General features: G+C 37.4%; 1 protein-coding gene across 1 annotated transcript in view; it reads left to right on the forward strand.

Annotated features, from left to right (window-relative positions):
- Positions 1 to 17702, forward strand: part of LOC122808522 (protein Aster-B-like) — a 1382984-nt gene that overhangs the window by 977794 nt on the left and 387488 nt on the right. Inside the window, exon 12 of the mRNA XM_044079476.1 lies at positions 8463 to 8605. Coding sequence (XP_043935411.1) covers positions 8463 to 8605 — 143 coding nt within the window. The remainder of the gene's footprint in view (positions 1 to 8462; positions 8606 to 17702) is intronic.

A 17702-nucleotide genomic window follows, 5' to 3' on the forward strand; every position in this document is an offset into this window, starting at 1 on the left:
ATTACTTCAGATTCTTGGGTAAAAAGCATTATAACCAGAGGATACAAAATCCCCTTCATTTCAACACCACCTCTACAAAGAAAATTTCCAGATATTCCACCCCGTCTGCGAAAACTAGCAGCTGTAGAAATTTCAAAGCTGCTCGAAAACAGAGTCACCCAACCAGTCCCGGCAGACCAAAGAGGATTCGGAACTTACTCAAGGTTCTTTTTAGTTCCAAAAAAGACAGGGGACTGGTGACCGATCTTAGATCTCAGCCATCTCAACAACTTCGTGAAGAAGGAAAAGTTCCGAATGGTCACGCTTCAATCGATCCTTCCATTCTTACAGAATGACGATTGGATGTGCTCTATAGATCTCAAAGACGCGTACTACCACATCAAAATAACCAGACCGTCTAGAGATCACCTGCGCTTCCAGCTGGGGGCCAGTCACTTTCAGTTTCGAGCTCTGCCCTTTGGACTCACCTCAGCCCCCAGGGTATTCACCAAATGCATGGCAGTAGTTGCAGCTCACTTGAGACGACAAGGATTCCGGGTGTTTCCCTATCTGGACGACTGGCTCCTCACCGCCACCACCGAGCGTCGATTATTGCAAGCCAGAGACTATACAATCGGCCTTTGTTCCCACTTAGGGATATCCATAAACTTTGAAAAGTCTTGCTTATCGCCCTCACAGTGTATTTCCTTCATCGGAGCAGATCTAAATACACAATCGACACTATTAAAACTCCCCCCAATAAGAGCTTCAACGCTCAAACAGCAGGTCCTACTTCTTTTAGTCAGCAAGAAAGCCTCGGCCAAACTGGTGTTAAAAGTGTTGGGACTGATGGCAGCCGCATTAATTGCAGTCCCTATGGGAAGGTTACACATGAGAATTCTTCAATGGCTGCTCTTTACGCAGTGGTCGTTCCAACACCTACCCCTAATGCGCAAGATCAGGATAACAGAATCTTGCAGACGGGACCTCTCATGGTGGGTGCGCGACCAGAACCTCACTGTGGGTCGTCCGTTCGTTCTACCCATTCCAACAGCCACAATAACCACGGACGCTTCCCTGATAGGGTGGGGGGGCCTTTTTCAGGGAAGAACAGTTCAAGGAGAATGGTCCAGCATGGAGTACACTCTACATATAAATGTTCTGGAGTTGAGGGCGGTGTTCCTAGCGTTGCAACACTTCCAAGCCCTCTTACCTCTAGGGACAGTAGCAGTTCAAGAACCGAAATAGAATAACACCAAACTTGACACTGCTGAATGAACGATGTCCAAACTGCCCAAGATGGAAAAAATGCAGGTTTAATATCCAAACGCACAAGATACAGCAACCACAGCACAAAAACAGCAGCACCAATTCACCAATGACCCAGGTTTCGTCTCAGAGCATTGACTTAATCAGATTGGTGAACTAGTAACCAACAATATATATCAAAATTAATTACTCCCAATTAGCAATACATAAAACACACTTAACTCTAAGCATAACCCAGAGTAACCCATCGATGTCCCTAATGTTACTCTGAATACATACAGTGTTAAAAATAAAAATTAAAAATTGTTTTATTTAATATAAAAAGTATAAAGTAAGATATAAAATAAAAATGTGTGTTTGTAAATATACAATGTTCATAAGTATAATATATATGATATTAATATATACTATCAGTAAATATATTTAATGTTTAAAATAGCAATAAACTATTATTTAATGTATGTTAAAAAATAACCATAATTGTGCTATACAGTTGTATACAATAATTTTGTCCCACCTAATTAAACTAATATAGCACATACTTCCTAAATAGTTGAAAATTAAAAAATATATAATGGACATATTGTATTGTGTCATTTTATCTGATGTTGTTGACGTATATAAACTTTCAACCATTTATATGTTTAAGTCTAAGCCAGGGCTTGATGGAAATGTATTCATTCAACCCTGGATAACTACATGCATCAAGCCTAAGTTGCCATGTGAGTTCACTCATATCCAGATGGTACTGAGTTATTCTCCCCTGTTGGTCCGGTATCAGTTGCTGTATAACACAGAATTTGAATTTGCGGGTACTATTAGCTATAACATGTCTTGCCAGAGCATTAGTGGGTTTTTTTGTGCTGTATATCCAAAATATGTTCTTTAATCCTATCCCTAAACCTTCTGCAGGTCTTTCCCACATAAAATGCCCTGCAATCTTGACATTTAGCTAAATAAACCAAATTTTTAGTGTGACAATCGTGATGGCCCCCTATTGTAACAACACAATTGTTTACCATAACTTTTTGTCCTGTTATCAAAATATGATTACATGTGGTACATCTACCACATTTATAATTACCCCTTATTTTATTACATGATACCTTACGTTCAGATGAACTTTTTTCAAAAATATCCTTCAGTGACATGTCCTTTTTATAAACGAATTTGGGTTTATGTGAAAAAAAAGAATATACTTTCCTGCTTTTATGGAATACTTCCCAATATTTCATAACAGTTTTGACTACAAATTCTGAATCCCCATTATATTTGAGAATGTACAAAATGGTATCGCTACCATATGTGTTTTGTTCGATGTTACAATTAGAGTATCCAAATTGGTCTATGTCTGATATTAATATTGGTACCAACACATTGTTTTTTCTTTTTTGCTGAATTTCTTTTCTTAAATCTTCACATAACTGCTTCCGATAACCTCTATTGAGAAACATTCCTATAATAAAATCTAATTCTAGTTGAAAATCCAAATTGTCACTGACCATGCGTGCCGCCCTAACCATCTGCCCTTTCACTATGGCCTAGTACCATCCTCCATGAAATGACAAACAAGAACCGAAATAGAATAACACCAAACTTGACACTGCTGAATGAACGATGTCCAAACTGCCCAAGATGGAAAAAATGCAGGTTTAATATCCAAACGCACAAGCTACAGCAACCACAGCACAAAAACATCAGCACCAATTCACCAATGACCCAGGTTTCGTCTCAGAGCATTGACTTCATCAGATTGGTGAACTAGTAACCAACAATATATATCAAAATTAATTGATTAATTACTCTCAATTAGCAATGCATAAAACACACTTAACTCTAAGCATAACCCAGAGTAACCCATCGATGTCCCTAATGTTACTCTGAATACATACAGTGTTAAAAATAAAAATTAAAAATTGTTTTATTTAATATAAAAAGTATAAAGTAAGATATAAAATAAAAATGTGTGTTTGTAAATATACATATATTATGGAAATTGTACTGAATAATAATTTTTTATATTTTGATGGCCATTATTTCAAACAACAAACTGGCGTAGCCATGGGGGCAGCTTGTGCCCCCATCTACGCCAATTACATTATGGCATATTGGGAAAAATAATATGTACATAAAAGTGAATTCAGCCCATTTATTAAAACTTATTTACGCTTTTTGGACGATATTTTTATCATCTGGATGGGCGACAAACCATTATTGGAGAATTTCATCCAATATATCAATAATACGGTTTGGTTTTTGAAGTTCACATATGAAATCAACCATAACAAGATAGATTATCTTGACGTAAGGCTAACATTTGATAGAAAGGAAGGTAAGATGAGATCAACTATATATAGAAAACCTACTTTTTCGAACTCGTACCTGCATTATGACAGCTGGCACCCTAGCCATCAGAAAAAGGCCATAGTGAAAGGGCAGATGGTTAGGGCGGCACGCATGGTCAGTGACAATTTGGATTTTCAACTAGAATTAGATTTTATTATAGGAATGTTTCACAATAGAGGTTATCGGAAGCAGTTATGTGAAGATTTAAGAAAAGAAATTCAGCAAAAAAGAAAAAACAATGTGTTGGTACCAATATTAATATCAGACATAGACCAATTTGGATACTCTAATTGTAACATCGAACAAAACACATATGGTAGCGATACCATTTTGTACATTCTCAAATATAATGGGGATTCAGAATTTGTAGTCAAAACTGTTATGAAATATTGGGAAGTATTCCATAAAAGCAGGGAAGTATATTCTTTTTTTTCACATAAGCCCAAATTCGTTTATAAAAAGGACATGTCACTGAAGGATGTTTTTGAAAAAAGTTCAGCTGAACGTAAGGTATCATGTAATAAAATAAGGGGTAATTATAAATGTGGTAGATGTACCACATGTAATCATATTTTGATAACAGGACAAAAAGTTATGGTAAACAATTGTGTTGTTACAATAGGGGGCCATCACGATTGTCAAACTAAAAATTTGGTTTATTTAGCTAAATGTCAAGATTGCAGGGCATTTTATGTGGGAAAGACCTGCAGAAGGTTTAGGGATAGGATTAAAGAACATATTTTGGATATACAGCACAAAAAACCCACTAATGCTCTGGCAAGACATGTTATAGCTAATAGTACCCACAAATTCAAATTCTGTGTTATACAGCAAGTGATACCGGACCAACAGGGGAGAATAACTCAGTACCATCTGGATATGAGTGAACTCACATGGCAACTTAGGCTTGATGCATGTAGTTATCCAGGGTTGAATGAATACATTTCCATCAAGCCCTGGCTTAGACTTAAACATATAAATGGTTGAAAGTTTATATACGTCAACAACATCAGATAAAATGACACAATACAATATGTCCATTATATATTTTTTAATTTTCAACTATTTAGGAAGTATGTGCTATATTAGTTTAATTAGGTGGGACAAAATTATTGTATACAATTGTATAGCACAATTATGGTTATTTTTTAACATACATTAAATAATAGTTTATTGCTATTTTAAACATTAAATATATTTACTGATAGTATATATTAATATCATATATAATATTATACTTATGAACATTGTATATTTACAGACACACATTTTTATTTTATATCTTACTTTATACTTTTTATATTAAATAAAACAATTTTTAATTTTTATTTTTAACACTGTATGTATTCAGAGTAACATTAGGGACATCGATGGGTTACTCTGGGTTATGCTTAGAGTTAAGTGTGTTTTATTCATTGCTAACTGAGAGTAATTAATCAATTAATTTTGATATATATTGTTGGTTACTAGTTCACTAATCTGATGAAGTCAATGCTCTGAGACGAAACCTGGGTCATTGGTGAATTGGTGTTGCTGTTTTTGTGCTGTGGTTGCTGTATCTTGTGCGTTTGGATATTAAACCTGCATTTTTTCCATCTTGGGCAGTTTGGACATTGTTCATTCAGCAGTGTCAAGTACAGTAGCAGTTCAGACAGACAACATGTCTGTAGTCTGGTATATAAACAAGCAAGGGGGAACTAGGTCTTACCCGTTATGCAGAGAGGTCATGACAATTTGGCAATGGGCAGAGTCCACGGGTCACTTTCTGATAGCAATGCACATCCCGGGGTCATCCAATGTCATTGCGGACAGGTTGAGCAGAGCCATCCTGTTACCTCACGAGTGGTCCCTGAATTCACAGACGTCGGAAAAGATCTTCCGCAAATGGGGCCAGCCTTGCTGCAATCTTTTTGCCTCCCCATTGAATGCAAAATGCAGAAGCTACTTTGCCCTTCTACCCCCTCCGGGGGATGTCCCCAGGGACTCACTGATACACGATTGGCCCCCGGGTCTCCTATATGCATTCCCACTGACTCCATTGATTCCCAGATTTCTGCAGAAAGCCAGGAGCCTGGAAAGCACTATTATACTCATAGCCCCATTCTGGCCTCGTCAAATATGGTTTCCCTTTCTTCGAGCCCATCAAATAGAGGAACCGTGGATTCTGGACCCAGTGCCAGACCTGCTGACACACTCGTCGGGAGTTCCTCACCCATCTCTACAGTCCCTCAAACTAGCAGCTTGGCTGCTCCACTTCCCTGCCTAGCCAGGTCTCATCTACTCCTTCCGTCAGTTCAACACATCCTAGTTGCTTCTCATAAAGCCTCTACTACTAAGCTCTATATGAGTAAGTGGAAACGCTTTGTATATTGGGCATCTAGTCAAAACTTAGATCCCTTGGTAGCTCCTTTACATAAAATTTTAGAATTCTTATCCATCCTTTTTCACGAAGGGGCTTCTACTTCCACTCTAAGAGTACAGTTGGCGGCCATATCAAACTTCCATATTGGTGAGGGAGGTTCTTCCATTATGTCTCACAGGCTTTGTAAAGCCTTTTTGAAAGGAACCTTCCATCTTAGACCGCCTGTCAGAAAACCTTTCTTTCCATGGAGCCTGAATTTGCTGCTGTCACAACTCATGTTGCCACCTTTTGAATCTGCTTTGTCATGCCTCCTAAAGTTCTTGTCGTGGAAGACGCTGTTTCTCGTCGCCGTGACCTCAGCTCGTAGAGTCTCAGAGCTGCAGGCATTATCGGTCAGACCACCTTACCTGATATTCCACCCAGACAGGGTTTTTTTTGCGTACAAATCCATCTTTCCTTCCAAAAGTATGTTCAGTTACGAATATTAACCAGTCTATAGAACTCCCTACCTTTTTCAAAAAACATACTAACAAACTGGAGTATATGTTGCACAAGTTGGATGTTCACAGGCAGCTAAGATTTTATTTAGACAGGACCAAAGCTTTCAGGAAAACGGATCAACTCTTTGTCGCCTTTGCAGACAATAAAAAGGGCATGGCAATTACTAAACGTACACTATCTAAATGGCTTGCTGACTGTATAACATTTGTATACTCTAAATCAAACCAATCCTTACCAAACAAACCTAAGGCCCATTCTACCAGATCCGTTTCCACCTCCTTAGCTCATGCGGCTCGCTTGCCTTTGGACACTATTTGTGCAGCAGCCACGTGGTCTAAACCACATACTTTCATCACTCATTATAGAGTGGACAAGGTCTCCAAGGATAGGACATCATTTGGTTCCACTATGCTTAGGAACGTTCTACCATGAGTCACTCGGGGTCACGGAGCTAGGGACGCTACCCGTGTGTAAGAACAAATGGCGAGATTGAACACTCTTACATAAAGAAGTTATGTCCTTACCATAACGTTCCATGTAGAGTGTTCATCTCGCCTTTGTTCTTACATTCTCTCCCCCCCCCCCCCCCATGTGTTTGGAAGAACTGGTAGGATTAGAGTCTGATCGATGTGTCTTGACCCTTTGCAGGGTATATGGTCCCGTGTGTCATGGGATATATGCTTAGACCATTAGTTATTGCTATGGTGAGAGAGTGTCTCTGAATGGCTGAAGAGAGTGTATGCTTCTAGCACCGCTGGTGTTGGATCCTTTCGTCTGGTTTGCTTGCAAACTAGATCTGGGTAATGGCAGGGAGGATTATGGGATATGGGCTGGTCTCGAGCTTCTCTGAGATTCAGAGCTTTGCAATTCAACCGACTCGGAGCCGAGGATCGGCTCCGAACCCGTGTGTAAGAACAAAGGCGAGATGAACACTCTACATGGAACGTTATGGTAAGGACATAACTTCTTTTTTTTCTCTTTTTGGTATACAGAGTATGGTGACATACCTGCACTTTTTTGAAAAGATACAAATTTTGAATACCTACGTTCAGGCCTACTTCAGGTAACTGTATTTAAATGTATTTAGGAGTTATCAGTAGGTGTAGTCAGCATTTGAGGAAATGAAAGGTTTTTTTTGATAATGCTTTAACTGTAAACTGTGAAGAGTGTGAAAATGTTTTTTAAGTTTGATTTTTATATTTCTTTCAATCTCTTGTGTTTGATGTTTATTTTACTGATAATTTGTTTCTTACACAGAGTAACTGTTTATCTGAACTATCATTCGTAGATATTTCCCTTTCAAATACTTGTAAAGTAATAGTGTATTTGACTATTGTGCCAAATCAAGGAATGTTTCTAGCCTAACATGATTTGATATTTCCATTTTTTGTGTCTTACATTTGCTCTTATGCTCACTGCCAATTTGTGTACCACTTTGTAAAAGGATGTGTGAGCCATCAGCATCAAAAGTTTCCCCTACGGTAACATCCAGAGTAATTACCGAGTCTGAGGGGAGAGAATTCATTTAAATACTGTCTACATTTCAGTAAAATAATTCATGTATGCATGTTTCCTTCTGAAACTGTAATATACGTATAAATTGAAAATTAAATATAACATCATGCTCAAGGTTTTATTCTTTCTAGTCTGGATGATGGGATCTGAACTCCAACCAGGTGTGCCATTTAGTATTTTAACCATTGTGCTTTATGGCTTCTATTGCTGCATGGTACCATGTGAATGGCAGCAGCTAATAAATCCTTACTTTTACAGATATTTTCTGATGAATATAGCTTTTGAGAGAGGGGTACTTTTAAAAATGATTTTGCTGTTAAATTCTTATCTGCTGTACTGCTGGATACATGAGGAAACATAGTAATGAGTAGGAATGACTCATTGGTCAAAAATATTAAACCACAAATGAGGAAAGATTAAAGTATTTTCATATTTACCCTACAGATGAAGGGTAATGATTTGTGACTCAGATGTTTTTGTTCCTATCCAGACACTGTACAAAGCTAGTCAAGAGAGCGAGTGCTACATAATCGATGCAGAGGTGCAGACCCATGACGTACCCTACCACGACTACTTTTATACACTCAACAGATACACTCTGACTCGAGTTGCCAAGAACAAAAGTAGGCTAAGGTACAGTTATTTTTGTCAAGTATGACAGATCCTGGGGGGGGGGTGCTTAATACTATTTATTATGTGTAACAAGTGATGAAATTATTGACATGTTTCAGTACATATGACATATCATACCATACCAGTGTTCTGAAAGTATTAGGAAAAGAATGAACAAGATTTCCTCTGAACTCCAGGACATGCCCATTTATTGTATGTAGAATTTTGCAGGGCACACATACCTTTTACATTTCAAGAACTGAAACATTCTTTAAATAACAAGTGGACAGCTAACAAACAAATTACAGGACTTGCTTCTAAAAGGGATGCTTAAAGGGCTTCAAGAGATGAATCTGTAGCAGTATTAATTTAGTCATTTTTTTGCGCAAAAATGTGTTACTTGTCATGAGCATTTCATTGAATTATATACTTCTCAGTGTTTTAAATAATTCTCTAAAATATATATGTATGTATATATCCCAAAAAGCAAGGGAACTCAGTGATAAATTGCACAGTCACAGAAGACCAACAAAACTCAAAGCAAAAAACTGTGCAGAAATACAGAAGGCAGTCAATAAACGTAAAATCAGCAGACTATAATAATGTAAGCGCTTTCACACACTATGGTGCTTCATCAGACAACACTATACATCTGAAACTTTCATTAAATACATTCGAAAAATTCAAATCAACCAATAAAAACTCTCATCTCATTAAAACTGTGAACAATATTTAAAGTGCTCCAAACTTAAAATAGATGCATACATATATACATAAATTATATAGAAGACAAAGTAATATCACTTTTTAATTAATTTATGTGCTTTCAGTGCTGGTTTGATAGAAACTGTATCATTAAGACTGGAGCTTAAATGTGCTCCTAATCTAAAGATCCATTTCATCTCAGCCATATCAGTAAAGGCATAAATATCTCCTAACCTATTATTTTCATATATAACCTGTATGACTTGAAATGTAAATAGATGGCTTCACCTTCTGATAAAGTATGTTTAGCTAGAGCACTGTGTGCCAACTCTTTCCTGGTGCAATACATGTGATCTCTTATGCATTCACGAAGTCTTCTATTTGTTTTACCTACATAAAATTTCAAACATACATTACAATGAGCTAAATAGACTACATTTCTTGTGTTACAATCAGCCTGTAGCTTAAAATTCCATACCCGTTTTGTATCAGGATGTATAAACTGTCCACTTTCATCAATAAGGTAACAGAAATTACAGTTATTACATTTGTTAGTCCCCCTTGCAACAGATAGATCACTCTGATGGGTATTAGGATAACACAATAGTTGTTTAAGTGTACTCTTATTTTTATATACAACTCTAGGTCATGGACCTACTACCCCTCCAATAGCACCCTCTGTATGCAGAATGTGACAATTTTTATACAAAATGTCTCTAACATGTTTCGCATCGGAGCTCTATGAAAGAACTATTGGTATACCTTGAGGTTGCTTATGTGTGAACTTCTGAGATGCATTTACAGAAGAAAAATAAGGTTTGGTTCTACCATGTCTCTCTCTCTCATAGTGGTGCTTATGGCTTTGGAGACAGCCATCTCCTCATAGCCTCTACCTACAAACTCTGATTTCAATGTTTCCAGACTATTGTATAAAATATCATCATTACAAGTCAAACTGGCCACTCGTAGAGTCTGGCCATGTACCACACTAGAAAAAATGTGTTGATGATGCATTCTGGTTCTATGCAAAAATACTACTGTTGATGAGACACTATTAGAGATTAGACTTTTTGCTAGAAATATAGCATTGCGTATGACATTTGGTGATACGGATTTACAACAAAGGAATATTTTCTCCAAACCGAGTACTTTTGTACCTGTTTTCATGCCAGCTCTAGATGTTTTCGTCAAAGCCTGTGAGAATGATTTATATAGTTATTTTAATCAATGAAAGATTAACAAAGGTGGTAATTTAAATCGTGATGAGCGACAAGCATTAAAAATGTTACAGAACAACAAACAAATTATTGTTAGACCTGCTGACAAGGGTGGATCTGTTGTGGTCTTAAATGTTGATTTCTACTTGCAACAAATGTTATCATTACTAGGAGATATTCTTACATATAGACGAATTGAGCTATCTACCATAGAGCAGATACAACAGCATGTCTTTTTGGGGTTACATGAGTGCCTATGTATGGGGCTATAACTCGGGACTTGTATAATTATTTTAATGTAGAATTTCCACTTGTGCCTAAGCTCTATGGATTGCCCAAGAGCCATAAAAATCCAACTACCCCCAGTTTTAGACCTATAGTGTCCAGTGCTGGTTGGCTCAGTGAGCCCATATCTATATATGTAGATAAACAGTTGAAAACTATTTTAGATGAATATCCATTAGTGTTGAAAGACACAGAACATTTTCTATGAGATTTATATACAGAATTTATTATTGGTGTCCGTTCATCTACTATTTTAGTGACCTTAGATGTTGAGGCTTTCTTCACCTGCATTCCAAATGCTGAAGGCATAAATATGGTTAAGAGGTATTTGACAAGGGAAGGCTCACTCAATGATAAACAGATTGATTTTATTATGCTATTTGCTTGAGAACATACTTGAGAACGTGTTTGCATTCAAAGGAGCTTGCTGTTGGCAACAGAAGGGTGTTGCTATGGGCACCAGCTGTGCTAGTAGTTATGCTAATTTAGTTATGGCAGTGTGGGAATACTCCAACATTGTTAATCATTTAGTGACAAACATCGCATTCTATAGGCGCTTTGTAGATGATATTTTTTTCATTTGGAACAACAACATGTGTACTCTTTCTAGTTTTATAGAAGAGCTTAATAGAAGTGATACCTTTTTGCGTTTTACATATAAATCATCATTTGTGAACATTGAGTTCTTGGATGTAACTGTCTCTGTGAATACTGCAGGGGTTTTTACTACAGAGTTATATCGCAAGGACTGCTATTGCCCTTCATTTTTGCATAGAAGCAGTATGTATCCTCAACACATTTTTTCTAGTGTGGTACATGGCCAGACTCTACGAGTGGCCAGTTTGACTTGTAATGATGATATTTTATACAATAGTCTGGAAACATTGAAATCAGAGTTTGTAGGTAGGGGCTATGAGGAGATGTCTGTCTCCAAAGCCATAAGCACCATTATGAGAGAGAAACAAACTTTATTTTTCTTCTGTAAATGTATCTCATACATAAGCAACCTCAAGGTATACCAATAGTTCTTTCATAGAGCTCAGATATGAAACATGTTAGAGACATTTTGTATAAAAATTGGCACATTCTGCATACAGAGGGTGCTATTGGAGGGGTAGTAGGTCCACAACCTAGAGTTGTATATAAAAATAAGTGTACACTTAAACAACTATTGTGTTATCCTATTACACATCAGAGTGATCTATCTATTGCAAGGGGAACTAACAAATGTAATAACTGTAATTTTTGTTACCTTATTGATGAAAGTGGACAGTTCATACATCCTGATACAAAACGGGTATGGAATTTTAAGCTACAGGCTGATTGTAACACAAGAAATGTAGTCTATTTAGCTCATTGTAATGTATGTTCGAAATTTTATGTAGGTAAAACAAATAGAAGACTTCGTGAACGCATAAGAGATCACATGTATTGCACCAGGAAAGAGATGGTGCACAGTGGTCTAGCTAAACATACTTTATCAGAAGGCGAAGCACATCTGTTTACATTTCAAGTCATACAGGTTATATATGAAAATATTAGGTTAGGAGATATTTATAATTTTACTGATATGGCTGAGATGAAATGGATCTTTAGTTTATGAGCACATTTAGGCTCCGGTCTTAATGATACAGTTTCTATCAAACCAGCACAGAAAGCGCGTAAATTAATTAAAAAGTGATATTACTTTGTCGTCTATATAATTTATGTATATATGTATGCATCTATTCTAAGTTTGGAGAACTGTAAATATTGTTCACAGTTTTAATGAGATGAGAGTTTTTATTGGTTGATTTGAATTTTTGGAATGTATTTAATGAAATTTTTAGATGTATAGTGTTGTTTGATGAAGCACCGTAGTGTGTGAAAGCGCTTACAATATTAAAGTCTGCTGATTTTGAGTTTATTGACTGCCTTCCGTGTTTCTGCAGTTTTTTGCTTTGAATTATGTATGTATATATATTTATCTGCAGTAAAGCATTACTTTTTAAGTTATTTTTCTTCTGTTTCATGTGTTCCATTTATAAACCTAGAACATTATTTTTTCCAAGAGTGCTGTGTGTGCAGTAGCTAGACTAAGTCGATTGTGTAAATTGCCGTTATTTCCCATGTGATATTATTAGATATGCTATAAATTCTGAAGTCATGCAGGCATAATGAGTTTCACAGTGTCACACCTATGGTCATAAATGTTAAGGGATGTCCGTTAGCAGTTTAGAAATTAAATTTCGGCATTCATAAGACCTGTCCTTGAGTACTGTGTCCCCTTTGGTATATACCTAACCAGGCATATCCAACAATTGGAACACCCACAGAGGTGGGTGATTACAGGGTAAAGAATACAGGGTGTAACATGTCCTATGCAGACTACTTCAGGGCCCTGTCCCTACAGTCTATTTCCTACAGCCTTTTGAGGAGAGATTTATGTCTGACTTACAAGGCATTGTCAGACCCCACCCTGATGGACCTCTTGTGTATCTGCAAAACAACCACCACCGGAATTACCCATTCTAAAGACTTAAACCTTGCCTGTGATATAAATAGAACCTGCTAAAGAGACAGGTATATATCCCAGAGGGTCTCTATTAGAAAGACGAAACGTCAAAAAAGCGAATGCGCTTAGATCGACCCAAAATGATCGAAGCTGCTAAACCTCGAACGGCCACAACTGCGATTTTTTTTCTCAGGGAAAAAAATCGCTGAGCCATTGTCGAGGCTTTACTGTTTCCTCCACTGTAGTGCGATCTTGGAGTTGGCATATTTAAGTAGGGTGTGTGTGTGCGGCAGAGCCCCCCCCACATTGAGGGGTGTGGTGGGGCAAGGCCCCCCACTTTATTTTGTGTTTAGATTTTTTTTTTGTGTTGGCCCAGCGATTTTTTTTCCCAGGGAAAAAAAATTGCTGTTGTGGCTGTTTGAGGTTTAGCAGATTCGATCATTTTGGGTCAGTCATAGGTTCATAGATTAGTACTAAGCTAACTGCCCTTGCGAGCCATTTTAAGCCTAGCCAATTATCCCTTGTGAGAATCGAACCCCGTGCCTTGTGTTTGTAAGGCAAACACCTTAACCATTAGGCCACCCTCCAACCCTCTAAGTGCATTCGCTGTTCTGACATTTCATCTTTCTAATATAGACCCTATCCCAGAGACTACCCCTTTGCTGGCTCACCATACATGTAAAACAGAAAAGAGTTCCCCATTAACCCAATTCAAGTTTAACTTGGACAGTTGGATGGGGAGCAGGAAGTTCATCAACAGACGAGCCAGCACTCCTCACACTATGGTGAATGGATAAAGAAGTAGTACAATTCCTTAATAAGCAAACATAGCTTTATTGCACCACAACAGCATACTGGTTTTGGCTTAATTAGCCTTCATCAATGCTTCAAGATTGAATGGAATGATGGAATTCTTTCAGTTGATGCAATAACTACTAGCAATATTGTCTCCAAGACAAATGTTTCAAATGCACACAGGATGCTGACTCTAAAAGAGGTAGAGTTAGTTTTCTGAGCATAAAGTTCCAGCTCCAGGGATAAACTCACTCAGATTGCAGTCTGATAAGTAAGGTTTCCTGCAAGAATGCTTATACGCCTTGAAAGTGGCCTCCAAATTACCTTGAAATGGTGGCTAGATGTACCTTTTTTTGCCTCCTTGCTTCAGTGGCCAGCAAACTACCCTTTCTACAGTGCCTCATACTGGTCATTCCTTCCTTCAGGATGCATTACCATAAAAGAGGACAGTGGAGCCATCACCCATCTGATGCCAGGGGTTTCATGGCTTTAAGGCCCTAACCCTCCCACAAATGCTAATAACAATCCCAGGGTCTGGTGTGCAGGGAGTGCCACCCTTGAGATCACTTCTGCAAGTAATGTAACTCCTCAAGGCTGCCCTGCTCCCCCTCTCTCGAAACCTGTGCTCTTACTGGATGCAGTTCAAACTTGGGTCATATAGTTCATAGTCAGTGCTTTATCCTTGTTTGCCAGTGGAGCTGGCTTAGATGTACCTCAAATGATGAATTATGAAGTCCTGAATCCGAAACACTTGTCATAAACTCTAAGATGGCTTGGACCTGAGAGTTTTTACATTCTGTGTGAACTTTTGAAATAGAGTAAATTGGGGAAAGGTGTAAGATAGATATGAGACCCAGTCCTGGACAACAGCATCCCTAGGTTGTTGCCCCAAAAGTGGGTGTGAGGTGGGGGGTAGCTGCTGCATTTGGGATTGATCCGAGATGCAAGGCTTTCACCATAGGCATAAAATCACCAGCCCAGTGCAGCTGTTAGGTTAAGAACGAGTCACACAGTATTAAAAGACACCAGCTAAGTTCTGTTTGATAAGTAGCTGGCTCATCCAGCAATAGGAGTGGCTAATATAAAGGGTTTGGTTTATATAGCCTAATCATAGACCCTCATGGCCCCTAACTGAGAGGGTAAGGTCTGGTTCCTCTCTGCTTGTTAATATATGCTACATTACATCATGTCTGCCTGGATGGCAGTCACACCATGTGAGAGAATGCCTTGAAATGCTTGCTTAGAGGTCAGTAGGTCCACTTTTAGCTCCAGCATACTGATGTGTAAGTTGGATAAGGTAAGCCACCTTGACCATATTCCCTTGACAGTACCCCAGTCCATGCCTGAGATACCTGTTTAGACTGTAATTGTATGAACAGGAAGCTTGAATGGATTGCCAGGAACCAAACTTGGTGGATTGATCCACCAGCTTTAGTGACTTTTGTATTTTCTGGAAATCTTTTTTAAACACTTTTATTAAATTATCACTTACAATATAGGCAGCTGTATATTAATAGAAAATAAAACAAATCATATTAATATTTTTCCGTTTGTGTACATCATGCATCATATACATTTTCTTTCTTAAAATTATCATCAGTACAACATCACATAAATTGTCCAGTTCCTGCATTCCATTAAAACTCACTCCTCCTGAACATTATTCTGTATGTACTGTTCCCTCCATTTCCATTTATTTCCATGTAATTCGTTCCTTCCCTTTTTCTAAAGATCTCTCTTTCAGTTCTTGTACAATATCCAGTACTTCAAATACAGTTGGTTTAGACTTTGATTTCCATTTTCTAGTGAGTTTTTGTAAGCCAATACAATTAAACTTAAGGCCATGCTATGCCCAGGCAATTCAGATCCAGCTAAAAAAAAAAATCTAATTACAACCATTTGTTCATCCAATATTTCTGACAGAGTACTCTGTAGAAAATGTTTAAAATCTGCCAACTCATTACACACCCAAAACACATTTTCCCAATTACCTCTTTCTTCCCTACCACACTCCAACGTTTGTTATATACCTGAGGAAAAATTCTTTAAAGTTAGATTGGGGTATAAAAATATATATGCAAACACTTCTAAGCAAAAATCCTAAACATTCTAGACCTTTTTGCATACTTGTGAGCCATACAAATGTACTTTCAGTATTCCCATGTAAATTGCTTTTCCATGTTTTTGTCTTCACAATCTTTTCTAACCTCCTCTGATGTTTCTTATTGTTACCATTGTAATATTTATGTAACCTACTAATTATCCCCTTTTTAACAGCAGCTTCAATAATAGATTCAACTAAAAACTCTACCAGAGAAGGTCTTTACACGTATGATTTTCCTAGCCCTATTTATTTGTCTATGCTCAGATTTCAGTCCTTGATGGAGGAAAGCAGTATCTTACTTGCAGTCCAAACTTCTCCTTGGCCTCATCCCTCTCTTTCCTTTTCCTTTCTAATTATTTGCTGCCAGTACCTTGGTTTCTTTGCCAATTTTCTCCAGTAAATTCCAGCCCTTCTTGCCTATTTTCTGTATGCCCAGTTGCAGCCATCCATATTGGCAAAATTTCCTTTCTCCATTCTTGTGATGGCTTATTCCTTAGAATACTTTTTTCTGCTACTTTACGAATATAATATTCTGTATGGTTGTTGCTACTCTTCTCAAGTATCTACATTCAAAATACCACCCTCACCTTATTTCTTCAACTTTCTCCCTCCTTCATCATCCTTTCCACTTTGAATTATAACTTTATACTTGAATTATAACTTTCTGCTTGTGTTATATGTATATGAGCCTTAACTTTGTAGCTCTAAAACATCACTTCAAATCAGGTAATGTTAAACTACCTTGTTCTTTTGGAAGGATCATCTTATCCCACTGAACTCTTGCCTTCTGCCCCTCCCAGATGAATTCCTGCAAATTTTTATTAAGTATTATCTGCAACTTCTCCAATGTTTTAAAAAAATATGCCTGACTTATATGTAAAACAAAAGGGACTAAAAACATTTTCACTGCTTGTCCATAAAGAAGAGCTTCCAGTTTTTCAGTTTTTGTATTATCTTTTGTTTAGTCTTTTCCCACATATCCTTAGATGCTATAACAGAGGCCTTTTTAACCCATACTTATTGTGCCACCACAAATATAGGTATTGCTGAAAGAATTTGAGTGGGTACATAGTTAATGGCTAAAGACTTTATTTTACCTTTGTTAATTTGAAAGTATTTCAAAATGTTACACAACAATGAGATATTCTTTTCTGAATTTATCAGGTGCAAAATAATATCATCTGCAAATAAAGTCAACATTTTTTGATTAGCATACCAATTACAACCTTGAATTTCTGAGTCCCTTATTTGCTTTGCCAGTGGCTTTAAATATAAAGCAAATAAAGGGGAAAGAGGACATCCCTGTCTGGTTCCTCTGTTCAAACACAAATTATCAGGGAGGAGCCCTCCCACTTTAATTTTTGCTTCTGAACCTTCATATATAGTCTCTTAATTAGCCATATTATTGTATCAGGGAATGCAAATGCTTCTATTCCCCTACTTAAAAAACTCCAAACTTACAGTTTGTCCTACATTTATGGTCTCAAAATGGTTGAGCCAATAAAGTGGGCATTTAAG

This window comes from Protopterus annectens, chromosome 8.part0 (genome assembly GCF_019279795.1).
Source record: "Protopterus annectens isolate FY-2018-M chromosome 8.part0, PAN1.0, whole genome shotgun sequence".
NCBI lineage: Eukaryota > Metazoa > Chordata > Ceratodontiformes > Protopteridae > Protopterus > Protopterus annectens.